Source organism: Pituophis catenifer, unplaced genomic scaffold (genome assembly GCF_029215685.1).
Source record: "Pituophis catenifer annectens isolate HBS135680 unplaced genomic scaffold, rPitCat1.0.hap2 SCAF_7, whole genome shotgun sequence".
NCBI classification, from domain to species: Eukaryota; Metazoa; Chordata; class Lepidosauria; order Squamata; family Colubridae; genus Pituophis; species Pituophis catenifer.
The window spans coordinates 90,494,762-90,511,640 of NW_027256887.1; the positions used below are offsets into that span (position 1 = coordinate 90,494,762).

Sequence of the window (16,879 nt, forward strand, 5' to 3'; positions counted from 1 at the left end):
CGTGTCCGCGCGGAGGTGGCGGGGGCTCTTCAGCGAGGCGCTTCCGCCCGTCCTCCGCGGCACGGGCCCTCCTCCCCAGGGGCGTTTCCGGCTCAGGTGCCGGCCGCCCCCTCCTCCTCCCCCCGCCTCGGTGCTGCCTGCCGGTGTTGTGGGGGCGGGCAGGCCGGGGAGCCCCGGGCTGGAGGCAGGGCGGGAGGGGCGATTTGGGCGGCCCCGCTCGGTCCTCTCCGCCCGGAGCCCCTCGGCCTCCCCAAGGAGCGGAGCGGGGCCCTCGATTGCCGGGCTGCTTTCCTGCGCTGCCTCGTGGGGCCGGCCCTGGCTGCTGACCGGTGGCCTCCGCTGCCTGGCCTAGGAGAAGGCCGAAGCCGCCCGCGTCCTTTCCTGCCTGGCGCTCTTTTGTCACCGGCCCTCCGCCCGGGAAGAAGCCCCGGAGCTGCAGCGGGATCCCTTGGAGGAGGAAGAGCGAAGAGTGGCTGAGGAACATAGGTCCCGGAGTGAGAACCTTCCTAACTGAGGACAATTAGCCAGTGGAACCAGCTTGCCTTCAGAAGCTGTGGGTGCTCCATCCCTGGAGGCTTTTAAAAAGGGACTGGACAGCTGCCTGTCCGAAGGGGTACAGGGGTCTCCTGCTCGAGCGAGGGGGGGTTGGTCTAGAAGACCTTCAGGGTCCCTTCCAGCTCTATTCTGAATTGAAATATTGAGTCCCTGCAACCATGGGGGAATGGGATGCAAAAGCCGCTGGGTACCGGCTGCTGTTTCATAATAGGGGCCACAACTGGGCCGATACCTTTTTGTGCAGCATCATAAACTGACTTCTGGTAAGTGGAGGTTGTAATGTGGGCACCAAATCTAACACCTTTTTCATGGCTTCTGTGAAACCTTGTTATTCTATTTTGTCCTGTAATGCCACTTCTCAAATTAAGCTTGAGAAATTGTAGTCTTCCTGGTTATTATATTTTACAATATCACTTCTCTCCCGTCTAAGTTTTAATTGTATATTCAACAGCTTTTGTTGAGTAGCTAGCTGAAGAGATGCTGCTGAAATTCCTGGTGAAAAATAGCTGCTAGCCAGTGGAGTCCACAGGGGAAGAGGAGGGTCAGGTTAACAAAAGCAGCCTCGTGACATCACAAAGCGGGTCCTTTTTGTGGGGGCCTCCTCTGGATCCCGGTGGGTTGCCTCCAGAGGCCACCTGCTGGGAGACTGTGGGCAATAGACCGGCCGCTGAGAGAGCAGAGCGACGGACTAGACTGGACAGGAGTCTGATCCAGCAGGGCACTGCTTGTGTCTTTATGTCCCACTCGCATATATAACCACAGGTGGAGTTTTGTTCTAATGAACGTAGCAAGATCTTGCAGATGCTGCTGAAAAGAACCACATTGCCAATCTCTTCACTTCTTAGGTTGCTGTATAAGAGTTTCAGGTTTGTCATCCACTTCCATTTTCGTTATCAAATTTTTCCCCTAGCAGGATGTGCTATTTACATTGGTTCTATCAAAAGTCCTTTTTAGTGTTTTCTTTCAAAATCCTCAGATTGGTCAATCTCCTAGTGTATTTTTTAACCTGTCGCTAAATCTCATTGTTTAGACAGTTTCTTTAAACTCAGCTGCAGTGGACCTTCCTTTCTGTTTCTGTTTCTGCTTCTGCTTCTGAAACTGGAATTGCTTTGCATGGAATAATGATTTTGCCACCAAATGTTCCTGATTTACTAGTTTTGTAAAGTTGAATCACATGGTTTTTTGTGGGGCCTTACGTTTTTCAATGAACTCTTCTCTTTATCTCCCACAACTAACAGGGATCTTTTACTTAGCAACCATTTCATTTGCCTCAAAAAAAATTTGTTAAAGCCTTTCTGTAGTTAGTGTCCTCCATCCTGCTGGGTTTTTTTTCTGTTTGATTCCGTATTATTTTCCTCCTTTCATTTATACTTCCCTTTTTGCAACCCCCAAGATAATATGTGGCTTACGCTAGAAACGTAGCACTGAAGCTTCCATTCAGTAGGAGCAAAAACTGGTTGAATCTAGAAATTCATTTCTTTTTTGGAAGCCATTGATTGACTTTTCCCTTGCAATCTAGGGAATTTGAATAGTGAGATAAATGGCATATAAATTTAATAAATAATTGAGCATTTTGATCCAATCCATGTGGAAGGGTCACAAGGTAGAACAGTTGTTATTTTATTTGGATAAGAAAGATATTAGTGTATTGTTTTTGCCACAGTCAGAAAACTTCCTGGTTCACATGCATTGACTGCCATTGCTGCCTCAGTGGGGCTTTCAAATGGTCTGCTCCGGGCCCCTGGCAAGTAATTGGGGATTTCTTTAAGAAGAGAATTGGACAAATTGATTGAGGATCTGTTTCATTACTAGTAAGAGGAGGTGTCTCGGGCCCTTGTCAAAATCATCCCTGAGCAGCCTTCCAGGGTGTCCCCTTGATTTGCAGAGGACTGGGGAGATGAAGCAGCAGAAGCAGGCAAAGAATGTCAGAAGAAGCACAAGATCTATCACTCTGGTGATAAAGCAGGTAAAATACTCTTAGTTCTCTCTTCTTGCTTCGCTGGATTGTTGTCCACTGGCCCTTATTCAAATGGTTGGTTTTCCTGCGGATAAGAGTTCTCCAGGGGTTTGCCTCTGGGCCACTGTGGCCAGCTAGCAGAATGTGACTGTCCGTCTTGCCATATTATTTGGGATTCTTTTGGCCCTGTAACTTCTAAGGAATCAGATAGGCTGCTCCTCAGTGGATCCTCAACTACCTGAGCCCACTGGTGGAGGCTGTTTGGTGGCTTGCAAATACAAATTTTATAAATAACTTGGAAATTGTATCAAATGTTTGTTTTGATATATTGATCTATATGAATACAGCCTTGACAAATATGCAGCAGCTCTTAGGAAAATTTGAACGTAGCCCAAAAAAACAGGAGGAAGAAACTTTAGATTACTCTGCCTTGGCTCTCTCTGGTATAATAGGGAGAGAGAGAGACACTGCCAGGCTTTCAAGATTCTTGGTGCTCTCGGAGGTTGTACTGGCTTCCCCATTGACTTAGCTTGCAGGAAGCCTCCATGAAGGTGCTTTTAGGATCTCAGGATGCTGCAACTGTCATAATTGCAGCAAAGTCCATAATTGACACTTACCAAGTGCCTGTATTGTGATCATGTGACTGCAGGGATGTAGATCTGTAAAGCCTGGTTATAAAAACCTCCTTGTTCAGTGGCGTCCCTTCAAATAGTCATGGAACAAGAATAGTTGTAAAGCAAAAATAACCTGTATCCTTTTTCTGCATATGTTTGATCTGTGTTCTCATTGTGTAATTGTTTTCCTGCTTTTAATGTTAAAGCCATCCAGATTCTTGCGCAGTTGGGCAGCCTATAAGTGGATGGATGGATGGATGGATGGATGAGTGAATGAGCAATAGATTGGTGCCTCACACCTAGCCACTATAGTGAGCTGTTGCAGAAGTTCCACAGCTTTTGGGAGAGTTTAAACTGAACATCCTTCTTGTAAACTAATTAAGTCAGAACATTCCCCTTTGTATTTAACTTTGTCAATCTTAGGAGTAATGCCCCTGTTTGAATGTTGGGTCAGGCAACCCTTCATATGAATCTGAGTTTACATGAGGAAGTGCTATGCTTTTTCTTAAATGTGATATGTTCATTAAGGCACTGATGGCTGTGTTTTACACAGGAGGTGATGCCATTGCTTGGTTGTGCACTTCAGGTGATTTGTGCCACCCTCTAGACTGGCCAAACGTCTTTCTCATTCAGCATTGCCTTTGGATCAGAGGCTAATGAGTGTTGCTGTGACTTGTGTGCTTGAAATGTCCTGTTTCCTTGCCAATGGATTTACTTTATTGTACTGTTTACCGCTAAATTATGATCTTGTTAACCGCTCTGAGAACATGTTAAATAAAGAGGAACCTGTAATTTTTAAACCAACACTGAAGAGGCAAGTAAATGGGTTTCATGGTTTTGTAGCCAGGAGAAACCTGGAATGAGAAAATAAGAAGGCTGTGCAGCTCTCCCAGTTGCAAAGGAAGAAGGTGTTTAAGGGTGATTAACAACTCGTACTTCCTTCCCTGTGAAAGAAAGCTCTGCCACATCTTTGTACGTGTGACCTGAGTGGACGGGACAATTCGATCAAGTTGTTCGACAATTCAGGCTCTTCTGAAGTTCTGAACTCTGGGAAGACCAGAAGGGAATGGATGCCAGGCACGGCTGGCTCTTTTGCTTTGCAGATAGGATGAAATCGACTTTTCACAGAAGCATCAGAAGCCTTTTTGAGATAAAATGAAGGCCAGGTCTTGAAATAATTGCATGTCAACAGTAAACCTGTCTCTGATGGCCAAAGGAGGCCAGAATGGAAGTCCAGCCACACCAGGGCTATCCAGGGTCTCCATTATTCCACTCGCTGTGAAACAAAGCCGCCCCCCCCCCCCCGATCCTGCAGGTGCCTCTTTTTCCTCACGGCATTCATGAGCTCCCTTGTTCGGATACTTTGCGAGTGCAGAACAGAGGTTGCAGCATCTGCTAAACTTTGTCTTTGATGGCAGAGGGAGCAGAAAATACCAGTTTTTTTATCCATTCAAGGGTGGAGGGAGACCCCGGGAACTGGACGTAGTGAGCAAAGGCCAGTCCTTGGAAGAGACTGACCAGAAGGCCTGTGGTGAAATTGCAGTGCATCTCTGCTGTTAGCCAAGAGCCTGAAACAAATGGGCAATTTGGCTGTGAAAGTTACCTGCTTGGAGTTAAGGGAGGCGCCGTCCTCCTGCATTTCTTGAGCACTTATGCCAGGATTTGGGGATGATGCTCTGCTTCACAGGCTTTGAAAAGGATTTTTCAAACAACTGGACAGGTCGCAGTTATTTCGGTTGTAGGTTTTCTTTGCCACCTGAAATGTCCCTTGACATTTATCTTGAGATAAAAGGCAGCCCTCCAGGCTAGCAAATGACTTTTCTTCCCATCTTTAAATAGGACGTGGAAATTCGGCATAATTCCGTGGAGTTCGGGTTGTCCGATGGAGTTCCCCTCTCACGAATGCCCTGCAGCTGCGCCAGAGCCACCGGCACGGGAAAGTTCTCTGAGCCCTCGGCGCTAGCCTTGGACGAGCTCTGTCATCCCGGCGCGGGAGCGGGCCGTCTTCGGCCAGTCCTTCAATATCCCGCTGGGGCTCTGGATGCTCTCCCGGCAGCCGCGCCGCACCGGGGCCCGGAGGAGCGGAGGGCTTGGAGCAGAGGCGAGGCAGCGCGCGGTGGACAGTCCCGGACTGGAGCTTCTGCCGGGCGACGCAACCACAACAAGCCTGGACTTGTTGGGGGATGGGAGCGCGAGGGCGATGGCAGGCGCGAGCCGGGCAGCAGGGGAGCCACGGGCGGGGAGGCACGGTCGCCTGGCTTTCGCTTCCCCGCGCCCAGGAAGCGGACGCCGCTGGGTAAAAGCCGCGCCGGCTGGAGGGAGCACCTTACCTCCGAGGGGCCGCCCGTGCGGGCCCCGCACCTCCTGTCCAGCCATCCCCGAAGGAGGCGACTGCCGAGGCCCAGGGCGGGCCGAGCAGAGCAGTGGCGGCCGGGCGCCCCGCCCCGTCGGGGAAGGAGCGGTATTTAACCCGGGGCCGGCCGGGTGCGACGGCAGAGACGGGCGACTAACCCCCGCGAGAGGGTCCAAGAACGGCGGCTCAATCCCACCTCGAATCTGGAAGCTATCGCGGGGAGTGGACAGCGCGGCCTCCATCGCCGTTCCCGGGCATCTCTCCAGAGCCCGTCCCGTCTTCTGCCGCCATGAAGCGCCAGTCGCCGGCTGGGCAGAGTTGCATCAGCCGCCGCCTCCTTCTCCTGCCGTTGCTGCTCCTGCTCTTCCTCCACCTGGCCGGCGCCGAACTCGGGTCGTGTTGCCCGCCTGACCCGTCCGGGCGCGAGGCGCTGCTCTCGTTGCCCAGGTAAGCTCGCTTGCTGCATCTCCACGCGGCCCCTGGAGCCTCTGGTGGAGAGCCTAGAAGGGCTCCGCTCCCGGCAGGGCAGGCTCCGTCCTTCACACTCCGGCGGCCCGTTCCCGGGTAGCGTGGAAGGCGACCAGGGCAATCCCGGACGGGAATCAGTGGTACCGGGAAGATATCCCCCCACCCACACATATGCCTGCTCTCTTGTCCCTTTTCCACTACTGGCAGCATTGCCTGCTTCACCAGCGCTTCCTCTTGGCCGCTGGTTCCACGGGTGCCAAGAACAGAATTTTCCCCTAGAGACCCAAACCCCGAGGAGAGCTTCGTGCAGGCCTGGCGGCCGTGAATTACAAGCTTTCTTTGACCTTTTCAAGGGTTAGCACCAAAAGTAGACCAAGCCCTGGAATTCAGCTGAGCTGCCTTCTTCACAAAGGGTCTGTTGCACAGCCCGTTGTGTGCATGCTTCAAGACTTCATTGAGGAACCGCAGTGGTGGTTACTTCTTTTTCCCTCTGCCCTCCCCGATCCCCCCCCCACTGCCCTGTACAGATGCTGAGTCCCTGCTGAGGGGCAGTGAGTAGGTGTGGATGGGAGGGGTTGAATAATGGATGCTTGCCAGTTGCGCTTACTGAGTTCCAGAGCTGCCTTGTGTATTCTGGCCACCATCCAGGACCTTGTTAAATGTCCCCGAGCCCTTTGAAATCAATGTATTTGCGCTTAAGTAGCTCAGCAAATTAAGAAAGCTGGAATCCACTCTTAACTTGGAATAAACCCACCCTATTGGCTTTAGGGCAAATGTGCATAGTAGGGCTGCTGTCCATCTTTCAACCCTCAAAGCATGACCTAACCCTAATATTGAATTCCATGTTCTTTCACATTTGGACATTCGTCCCTTAGGCTGTTGGTCTGCAGTGGAGTTCAGCTCACTAAGGAGTATCAAAAAAAAAAAAAAAAATTGGCATAGAAACAAGTCCTAAGAATCACTCTGAAACCATTGGAATCACATAGCATTTCTGCCACCAATGATGCAATATCATTACAAAATGAATCGGCTGTTGAAACTGGAAGTCTTCTAAGGAATCCGTTCTTTGACATTTGAAAGCCAGAAAGGAGAAGGCAAGACAGGTCTATGGGGAAGAGCCCTAGTGTGTCAGCCCCACTCCCCCACCCATTCATGTTCTCAAGTGGGTCAGCTTCTGGGACACAGCTGGTGGATGAGAGACCTTCCACCCTAGCCTGAGAGGGAAGGCACAGCTGGGACCCTTGGCAGAAGGGAGGTTTTCCCCTGTCACTGTTGGGACAGAACGTGGGGGCAGTGCAAGGGGGGAGAAAGTGGGCTTCTCCATCCACCCCTCCTTGTTCTGCCTCCACCCGGGGCCCTCCTCTCCAATTCTTGAAGGTGTCTTGTAGTTGTATTTTACATCTTTCCTAGCAATGACAGATGCACCACTTCCAATAAAAATATTTGTCCTTTTTTATTTTATTCTCCCCCCCACCATAAAAGATGGTGCCCTATTTAAGTTAACCAACCATTTAATTTTCTTATATGGATAGAGAGCTGTTCATTCTGTACCTCAAGAATGCTTCTAGAGGGAGAAGGATGATACATGGCAGTCTTGTAAATAGACTTTATGTCTTGTTGGGTTGCGCATAACTCAACGTGTGCAAGTGATATCAAGCAAGGTGTGGTTGCCAAGCCCCAGGGCCTCTGGTACCTTGGCAGGACAAGAATGTCTTCACTTGGAGAAGAAGGAAGATGAGAAGAAATCAGAATTTTAGCAACAAGGATGGAACCAGGGAGTCTGTGGGAGACTGCCTCGGTCTGCATAATTTGTCTGTTGTGCATTCCACGCTGCCATGCTGATTGCAGGATCAGGATCAAAGGCTGCCATCAACAAGTGACATCAAGGGTGCAGAACCCTCTTTCCTTTCAATGGGCTCCATGCAAACATCGGGTGCCAGCCCAGGAGTCCTTGGGCAATTTGGAGGTATCTTTATAGCTTACAGAGTTTGGGTGAGGAATGCACTTCTGGTTCCACTCCCCTGATGCTTAGATTGCTGTAGGTAGGGAAATGAACCTGAACAAATGTTTTTGAGCCACGCATTCAAGAGGCACAAGTGATGGTACATGGCCAGCAGGGGGCTAACCATTGCCTCCTCAATTCAGCCAACCCCGAGGACAGACAGGGCTGATGGTAGGAGCTGGACAAACTGAAGCATTGCCTCTTCCATTGGGTAGCACAGGAAGCTGGACTAGTAAGAAAGGCCACATCTTCTTTTGCTACAGGTTGTAGGGTTTCTAAAGCTCTCAGTGCTACCATCTATGATTGAACAGGAGGTGAACTGCAGTGTATCTGCTCTCTCACACATTAAGAGTAGTACATTGCACTCTGCAGGGCCACAAAGGAAGCAGTGGGTGCAAGACCAGGCTTGCTGGAGTCAGCTTCTGCTTCTCATGAGTCAGGGCAACCTACTTTCTTGAGTTGAGTTGAGTTGGAGTGCTATTTTAAACACGGAGAATAGCAAGCACAGCAAGGACTTTGCCTCTGATCACTTCCCTGGTTAGAATCCAATTTAATGCCCTATAATCCAACTGTCAAAGGGATCCAGCAATGACACTACGAGCAAGACTTTGGTCACCCTCTGGTCAAAGAATCAGGAGGAGCCTGGCAAGATCTTTTCTGACTAAAGACATAGGTAGGCTAGTCAACATAAAGTAGTGCTCCCAGACACCTTCTGATTTTTGCCATGGCTCTCCTCCTTAAGACAAATCAGCTCCTCCTCAGCAGCAAACAGAAAAGGATGCAAACAAAAGACTGAGTTTTGGCTAGCGATGATGGTTCTGCAAAGATCTTGTTATTTACACATTAAAAACTAAGCATCAGAATGATGTATTCCATACATTCTTTTGAGGGGCCTTCCCACCACTCCATTTTCTCCCCACCAGCTCTGTGACATCGGCTAGGCTGTGGGACTTCCAGCTCCCAGGATTGATACCCTAATGGGGTATCCCACCATCGGGACACACTGTGCTCTCCATCCACCTCAGTAGAGATTTTCACCAAGACAGCTGGAAAGGTCTCCAACTTCCCTGGTTTCCCTGAAGCCTGCAGGTCACGCAATCTATTGCAGAGGGGCTCTGGCAGGAAAGGATAGGGTTGCTGACACCGGATGGAAGAGGAAATACTTGAAGGGCTGCCACAGAGAGGTGGGGATCAAGCTGTTTTCCAAAGCACCTGAAGGCCAGACAAGGAATAATGGGTGGAATCTGACCAAGGAGAGATTCAACCTAGAAATGAGGAGAAACTTTCTGACAGTGAGAACCAGGGGTGAAATGCTCCCGGTTTGGACCGGATCGTCCGATCCGGTAGCGATGATGGCGGACGGTTCGGAGAACCGGTAGTAAAAATCCCTGCCCCCCGCCCATGCCCAGCTGAGCCACGCGATCATCAGAGGCTTTATTTTTTACTTTTAAAAGGATTTTTTCTAAAACCTCTTTGGCCGAAGAGGTTGTAGAAAAAATGCTTTAAAAAAAAAAAAAGCCTCTAACGATTAGACAACTCAGCTGGAATCGTCAGAGCCTTTTAAAATCATTTTTAGCAACCTTTTCTGCCAAAGAGGTTGTAGAAAAAATGCTTTTAAAAGTTTTTTTTAAAAAAAGTTGGCCACACCCATTCAGTCACATTAAACCCACCACCACCACCACCACCAAGCCATTTCCACAGAACCGGTAGTAACAAATTTTACATTTCACCCCTGGTGAGAACAATCAACCAATTGAATAGCTTGCCTTTTGAAGTTGTGGGAGCTTCATTACTTGAGACTTTCAAGAAAAGATTGGACTGCCATTTGTCAGAAATGGTGTAGGGTCTCCTGCTTGAGCGGGGGATTGGACTAGATGGCCTATAAAATCCCTTCCATCTCAGTTAATCTGTCTGTCTGTTAGAAATGCCTATGGCCAGGCACTATGGTCAGGTCAAAGCCAAGGAATCGCTGGCCACATTGTCCGGGTGGTACCATCAGGCACTGAATTGGAGGTGTGCCATTTTTCAGGAAGTTTTTTTCCAGCCATCCTGTGGTTCCCTGAAAGATGCGTCTGAATGGAAAAGAGGAGATGCTTGTGAATCAGTTTGATGTCCTCTTTGGCTTGCAGCAGAAAGGTTTGGCTGGAACAGGGGGAGTGATGCAAGGAAAGGCACAAGGAAGGAGCTTTCTGTGACTGGATATGGCATGAGATGCGCAAGAGGGCACACCCCGTCTTCCTTCCTCACCCTCAGCACGGTCTTGGAAGCCAGGCATCCTCTGCTTTAACAGACACAGGTCACAAACCCATTGCAACTCTGCCAGCCCCTCCCTAGGTTTTGGTGAGCTATCCGAAACGGTGCTGACTATGAAAAGCCTCTGTATAAGCTGGCTTGGGTGTGCAGGCTCATGCCTGTGATGCAGCTGGTGTTTGTGCACGCTCTTCTTGGGTGGCTACCAGCGTACGTGTCCTGTGGCAGGTAGCTTCTTTCCTCTCTGCACGTGCTCCTCCTTCCTCGCTTTGCCCTCTGGCCATCTCCCAGGCTCTCCCATCTCTTCCGCAGCCCAGGCTCCCTGCCAGGGATTCTATCATTGACCTCACTTTTTTCTCACCTTGGCCTCCCCTTTCCAGCCTGGCCTACCATCCTCCACCTCCTTTCCTCCCTTTCCACTCCTCCCCCTGCCCTTACTGCCCTGGAAGGAAGGCAGTTCAGCCGGGCCAGAAAGGGATTGAGTGGCAAACCCAGGGCTTGACTTCATGTGGGGCTTGCAGAGCTCCAGGGAGCAACTGGTTTTCCTGGAGAGCTCCCTCCTCTTCCTGGCTGTGGCTTAAGGACAGGGTTAGCACTGCTCCGGCCACCCAGGATGAGGAAGAAGATTCTCTGCCCACTGCCTTGAAATGAAGGGAAAAAAGAGCACTTGAAAAGTCAGTATTTAAACTTTAAATTGGTTTCAAATGGCTGTAGTATCTTGTAGTTTTCCATTTCGATACTGCTATCTGTTTATTTTTTCTAGATTGGGATACAGATTCCATGCATGGAAAAGTATACTGTTCTCTGTCCATGTGGAAAAGCAATTTCTCCGGGTTCTCAGCAACAGGGTGCTTTTGAGAGAGGCAAAGCCCATATCCATCTAAAAATGCAGCCTAGAAACACCACTTTTAGCTTCTTGGTCCCTGTAGAGGGTGTGGCAGAGATTGGTTGCTGGGGTGCTCTTCCAGGCCCACCAGAAGGAAGCCGTGTTGGCCTCGTCTCAGGGGGAGCCATGCAGTTCACTGCAGGGTCTCTTTCTCTTTCCCCTCAAGAGCAAGGATGAGAGTGATTTGCCCAGCTGTTCTCAAAGGAATGCAGACTTTCTGGGTCCTGATCCTAAAGGATCTGCCAAATGATTTTCCCATTCTTTCCCACAGAGGACAGGTCAGGATTGGCTTCCCTTGGTTGGGCAGCAGCAGAAGCATTGGAGTACAATTCTATCTATGATGTTTTATTTTCTTCTTTCAGCTTTTATATTTGCAAGAACTTCCTGATCAGCCTTGGCTAATGGAAAGGCCAGATGACCCAATTCAGCTTCATCTTTAGAAATCTCATTAAAAGTTGAGAGGCCAAAATAAAGACGAAAAGAGCCAAAATGCCAGGATACATTAATTGGGGTGGGGGGTGAGGGCAGCAACTAACACCAAGTCAGAGGGGCCAAATTAAAGGTTTTTGCAGCTTTTCTCCAACACACACCAGCCTCAGGAAACTTGAAGTGTATTGGTAGCAATGTTAGATCCACCACCTCACCTCATACTTTGGGGGAGGTATGAGAAATGCAGCCTTTTTTTAAAATTCCTGCTTGACTTCAGCTAATGCCTGCCTGCCTGCGGCAATTGAGATTGATACGCGGAGGGGGGGGGGAATATAAACTGCCATGAAAAATAATTACGATATATAGGCAGAATTCACAAAACTCACAAAACACCTTATGATCAGTACTTATCATGTTGTATCCCCAAGACTAACCATATTATGGATAGCCTGATCTATACCCAATGGATTCCCCAACCTTTCAAACTCAGTCTATCAAGATCTAGAATGGGAAAGGAATGTTTCCCCTTTCTCACCCAGAAGCGCCTGAGCCCAGCATCCCTCCACCTCCAGCTCTTCTTTCCTTCTTGCACATCCAGGGTCCCTTTAAAAGTCTTCTCTTCCTTTGTTGCAGGAAACCTTTGGACTCAAACCACCGTTCTACCTGGCTTCCGAAGAGGCTGCTGAAAAAGAACAGGCTGTTTTGGCTGGCTCAGAAGCAGCCTGGGATGTCAGACAGCCTGCTCCCCCTCCAAGACCTCCCCAGGCCCAGACTGCACCCCCTGCAGCTTGGCTATGGTCCTCTGTCTTGGCCTGCACTGATGCCAGCCCTTCATCGAAAGCGCCGTGCTGCCCAACTAATGCGTGTGGGTTGTGCTTTGGGCACATGCCAAGTGCAAAATCTCAGCCACCGCCTTTGGCAGCTGAAGGGCCAGTTGGGACGCCAGGATTCCTCTCCCATCAGTCTCCATAGTCCCCACAGCTATGGCTGAAAGCAGAGAGTGATGCCAGGACCAGAAAGGCACCTGTTCCTTGCCCTGAACATTTCCAGCAGCCCTCTCCTCCTTGACACCTGCCACGCCCCCCACTGGTCTTCCTGCTGGACCTACATATAGGACATTCTCCTGGTGGGAGGGTTGGGACATGGGCCTTGAAATAAAGTCAAGGTGGGGAGGGGGCTGCTGCTGGAGAGGCTTGAGCAGCAGAAGTCCCAGTTGTCATCTCTCAGGAGGTGCACTGAGGGTGGCTGTACAATTGCCTTGCTTCATCCTTCATACTGGCAAGAGGGAGATGAAAGTTTATCAATAGATGGGATCATACCATATTAACACTGGTAGCGTCATAGAAGGAGAACCAGCTTTGGCTTTCAGTGAATCTCTTCACTGCACGCATTCTCAAAACTAATAAAATGATCTAAGCATGGATTTTATCTCTGCGTGCACCACCTCAAAGCTTGGGGCTGTAAGAGAGGATGAACCATGTCAAAAAGGAGGCATCCCTCCCCCTCGGAATGGCTCATACGGGGGTGCTGCTACTATTGCCTAGGTAACGTGTGAGTGTGCAGCTGTGCAAGTGTACTCTGTGAGAAAGTGAGACTGGCTGGCTTGCAAGGAAGGGTGTGCACCTCCTCAGCCCCTTCTCTCTGGCTTTGGTGCCTCACTTGAATTCATCAGGCTCCCCCCCCCCCCCAGTATGGATGAGGGTTAATGCAAGATGTGTTTCAAACCCAGAGCTGGTCCTTGGGTCACCCGGTTTGCAGCTTTTTCTCCCAAGTGTCATGTGAAGGTAGAATTGTGTGGAACTGCCCCATCTGCCTCAGATAGTAATCTGATTAGTGACAGGAATCCAGTGCAGATGATTGTCTCTTCTAGGCACCAAAAAGCAACTGCGGGCAGTTTTCCATAACAAATCCTGCCTCGGGAAAAGTGGAATGTTGAATCTTAATAAAAGATGTGAAGATAACCCTATTGGCACCCATGTTGTGTTGCTCAACAGCAGCTCATGCTTGTTGGTCTAGTTCACGACATTAGACCAGGGTAAAATGGGCTTTGTAGTTTGTGATTCAGGGTATATGGAAAAGGAAGTTATCTACATGGTAGGCTGTATCCTGTTAAATCACAAAACTTGTTAAGCTATCATAGGTTTATGTGTTTGGGCACTCAAATATGTTGGGTTAGTCTGGGTAAAGTGAACTTGATGGAGGGAGGCACTGGCATTCAAAGGCTCAGCATGTCTTTTGGCCCCCAAAGGCTTCCATAGCGCATGCAGTAGAATAAACGTTTTGAAGTTTTAGTAAAAAAAGCAAAATGGCAGAAAACTGCATTTTTTTGAGTGGGAGTAAACAATCCCGGGAACATAGGGGATGCGGTGGCTCAGTGGCTAAGATGCTGAGCTTGTTGATCAAAAGGTCGGCAGTTCGAATCCCTAGCGCAGCGTAATGGGGTGAGCTCCCGTTACTTGTCCCAGCTTCTGCCAACCTAGCAGTTCGAAAGCACGTCAAAAATGCAAGTAGAAAAATAGGGACCACCTTTGGTGGGAAGGTAACAGTGTTCCGTGCGCCTTTGGTGTTGAGTCATGCCGGCCACATGACCATGGAGACGTGTTCGGACAGAGCTGGCTCTTCGACTTTGAAACGGAGATGAGCACCACCCCCTAGTTGGGAATGACTAGCACATATGTGCGAGGGGAACCTTTAGCTTTACCTAAACAATACTGGACTTCTGAAAGAGGAAGCCCTAGCCCTAACCCCCCAAGGAACAGCCAGAAGGCTGTTCAAGTCAAGGCAATGCCACATCTGAGGGCTGAGCTTGCTGTTTTGTTTTGAACGGGCGAAAGTCACAGCCCTGATCTCTCTCCAGGTGGGCTTCTAGAAGTCTCCAGAAGGGTCCTTATTACCCAGAAACCAAGTTTGTTTTTCCTGAATCCCTCAGGAAGAAGAGGCAATTTCAGCATTCAGATTGTGCCTCCGAAGTAATGAACCCTGAACATAACAGTCCCCTCAGTTGTAACAGCTGGGTTCTGCACAAGTGGCATTTCTGAACATCCGCCCCAATCAGGCGGATTGCCAGGGCCCTCCTTGGAGACAGCCAGGGCTGAAAGGCCTTTTGCACACACTCATCCCAGCATGCAAAGATCTAGAAAGCTGCCTTTTAAGAAGTGGGATGAACCAGGCAGTGCACAGGGCCAAATTTCCTCTGAGACAGTTTATGCCTGTATAAATTCCCTTGAGCCACAGACAAATCTGACCATCTGGAAAATCTGCCTCGCTGGTCAAAGGAAGGGTCAGATGGAACAGAGATCTGGCTTCCTTGGAGTGCTAGGTAAAAGTTCTCTGACAGCAGAACTGGGTCCAAGGGCCACAACCGCTTTGCTGGCTAAGGGCTTTCTGAGAACAGTCAAGCAGAGGGGCTGGGAACTGACTCAGCGGTTTCCTGCATCAACAAGATGTTCCTGGCAAGGGGACTCAGGAGGAGGGTCCCACCTGGGCTGACTCACCTGGAGGTTTCTCTCAAAATCCCATGACGCCACTGTTCAGAGGCCATGACCAGGAGCCCTTTTGCCTAGGGGATCTCCCCCCCTACCTTTCCAACCCCAGCTGCCTCCCCTCCCATGCAGCTTCTGTAATGTCCCAAAGATGCGCCCCCCCCCCCAACATTCTGCAGGCTGGAAGAGAACTCTGCCCTAATGAGGGAGGATCGCCCCTTTCTCTCCCAATCGCAGACTTCGCTGCCCTTGATTGACTTGTATCATCTGCCCTTCTGCCTGCGGGCTTTTCCTCTGATGCCCATCAGTTGCCTTCCCCAGTCCTTACAATGGGAAGCCGTACTGCCGCGACCTGTTATTTTCGGGAATGCCTGGAGCCCCAAAGGCGATGGGTGCCAAAGCCAAGCACTTGGAAGCGTGGCCGCCACAAGGAGAAGCGGCTGGCAGGGAACAAAATATATATTATTATTATTATATGTATATGAAATCTTAATCTGTTCACCGCCCTGAGTCCTTCGGGAGAAGGGCGGTATAGAAATTCAATAAATAAATAAATAAACAAACAAACAAACAGTACTCTCTGCTCGGCTGGCATATCCTGCCGCTTCCCCTGGGCGGGCGAGCCCTTCCCAGCACCAGGAGTTTTCCATGAACTGGACTGGAGGGAGGGTGCGTGGAGGGCAAAGGAGAGCCAGTGTGGCAGCCGAGGCTCCCTCTGCCTCCTCCCAGGGCGGCCGTAAGGGAAACGCTGGAGGGAGCGCGCGGTGCGCGCCTTCTTCGGTGCCTGAAGGACAGAAAGGCGGCGTAAATGGAAGCACTTGGTCCGAGACACCAAGGCGAGTCTGGTTTTCGAGAGGGGCTCGGTTGCCGCACGTACCGAGGAGCTTCGGGCTGCCCTCGCGGCCAGGGCCGATGCGGTGCAAGATGCTGCAGCCCCTGGGCTTCCCTTTTGAGCCCGTCTGCTGGCCCGGCGTCGTGACTGACGCTTTCTAAAGGAAGCGAATCGTATTTTATTTTGACCTCGGTCTTCGCGCCGCAGCGACACCTCAGCCATGCGGGTTTGCGAGTGGTCGTGCGCGCCTGGCACGGCCGCCGGTTGGCTCTTCCGAAAAGGCTCCTGGGTCTCCTGGCCATTCCACGCAGAAGCCGCGGAGTCTGGCCGAGGGTCGCCCGAAGGCGTCAGCCGGCACCACGACGGGAGAAAGCCAGCCCCGCCTGCGGCCCCGGACGCCACGCCCTTTCCGGGCTCCGCCCACCGGCTGTGGGAACGGCCTCCGCGGGAGGGCGCTCCCTCCCTCCCTCTATGGTCGGAACCGTGGTCATGTCATCATCGCGCGCCGAGGCGGGAAATTCGAGGAGCGGCCCTCTGTTTCCTGGCCCCACAGTCTCTGGCCGGCCCGCCGGAGGTTTCGGCCTTGGCGCGATGGCCCGACGCGGAGGGTGAGCGCACTTCCGACTCTGGCGGGGGCTCTTCGTGAGGAGGTTAATGCCCGGTTTCGAGGGCGACCTCGGGAAACGCCAAGCAGGGCGGGGCGGGGGGGGGGGCGCGGCTGAGCTGCTCCCCGTTGTCCAGCCGAGGGTGTTGGGTATGGGGGGCGGGGGGCGGAGAGCTTCGACGGGAGGTGGTCAGTTCAAGGTCTGGACCTTTAGTTTCCTTGGACTTTTTATTAGGGAGCGGCATGTCTTGCATTACCTGCCTTTCAAAGGACCTCTATGCTCCTGGAAGTGCCTTTTTTTCTTACAGCCCTAGATTTTGTTTTTGGCCGTTTAGCCACCAATAGTCCTCTTACGGTCTGTTTTACAGCTCATCATCTTCAAGCAGCGACGATGAATTTGAAAAATGTAAGTATGTAAAAGTTAATCTGCAGAAGTTCAGAAAGTAC

The 16,879-nt window shown here is 50.7% G+C and overlaps 1 protein-coding gene across 2 annotated transcripts; it reads left to right on the forward strand.

Moving 5' to 3' along the window:
* The first annotated feature begins 80 nt into the window (after positions 1 to 80).
* ADM2 (adrenomedullin 2) lies at positions 81 to 13,438 on the forward strand. 2 transcript variants are annotated; one of them, XR_011600617.1, is made up of 2 exons: positions 81 to 818; positions 12,148 to 12,237. XR_011600617.1 is itself a non-coding variant. In XM_070947156.1 (2 exons), exons 1-2 carry the CDS (start codon positions 5,769 to 5,771, stop codon positions 12,503 to 12,505), a joined length of 516 nt encoding a protein of 171 aa, XP_070803257.1. In that variant the 3' UTR covers positions 12,506 to 13,438. The 2 variants fall into 2 exon arrangements, 1 of the variants encoding a protein (XP_070803257.1); XM_070947156.1 differs by lacking the exon at positions 81 to 818 and adding an exon at positions 5,769 to 5,926 and having other exon boundaries at positions 12,148 to 13,438.
* The last annotated feature ends 3,441 nt before the right edge of the window (positions 13,439 to 16,879 follow it).

Excerpts from the sequence above, each read along its gene's own strand:
- ADM2 (XM_070947156.1), top strand. The coding sequence starts at position 5,769 with ATGAAGCGCCAGTCGCCGGCTGGGCAGAGTTGCATCAGCCGCCGCCTC. Across the intron at positions 5,927-12,147 it reads GCGCTGCTCTCGTTGCCCAG|GAAACCTTTGGACTCAAACC; the intron begins GTAAGCTCGCTT and ends CCTTTGTTGCAG.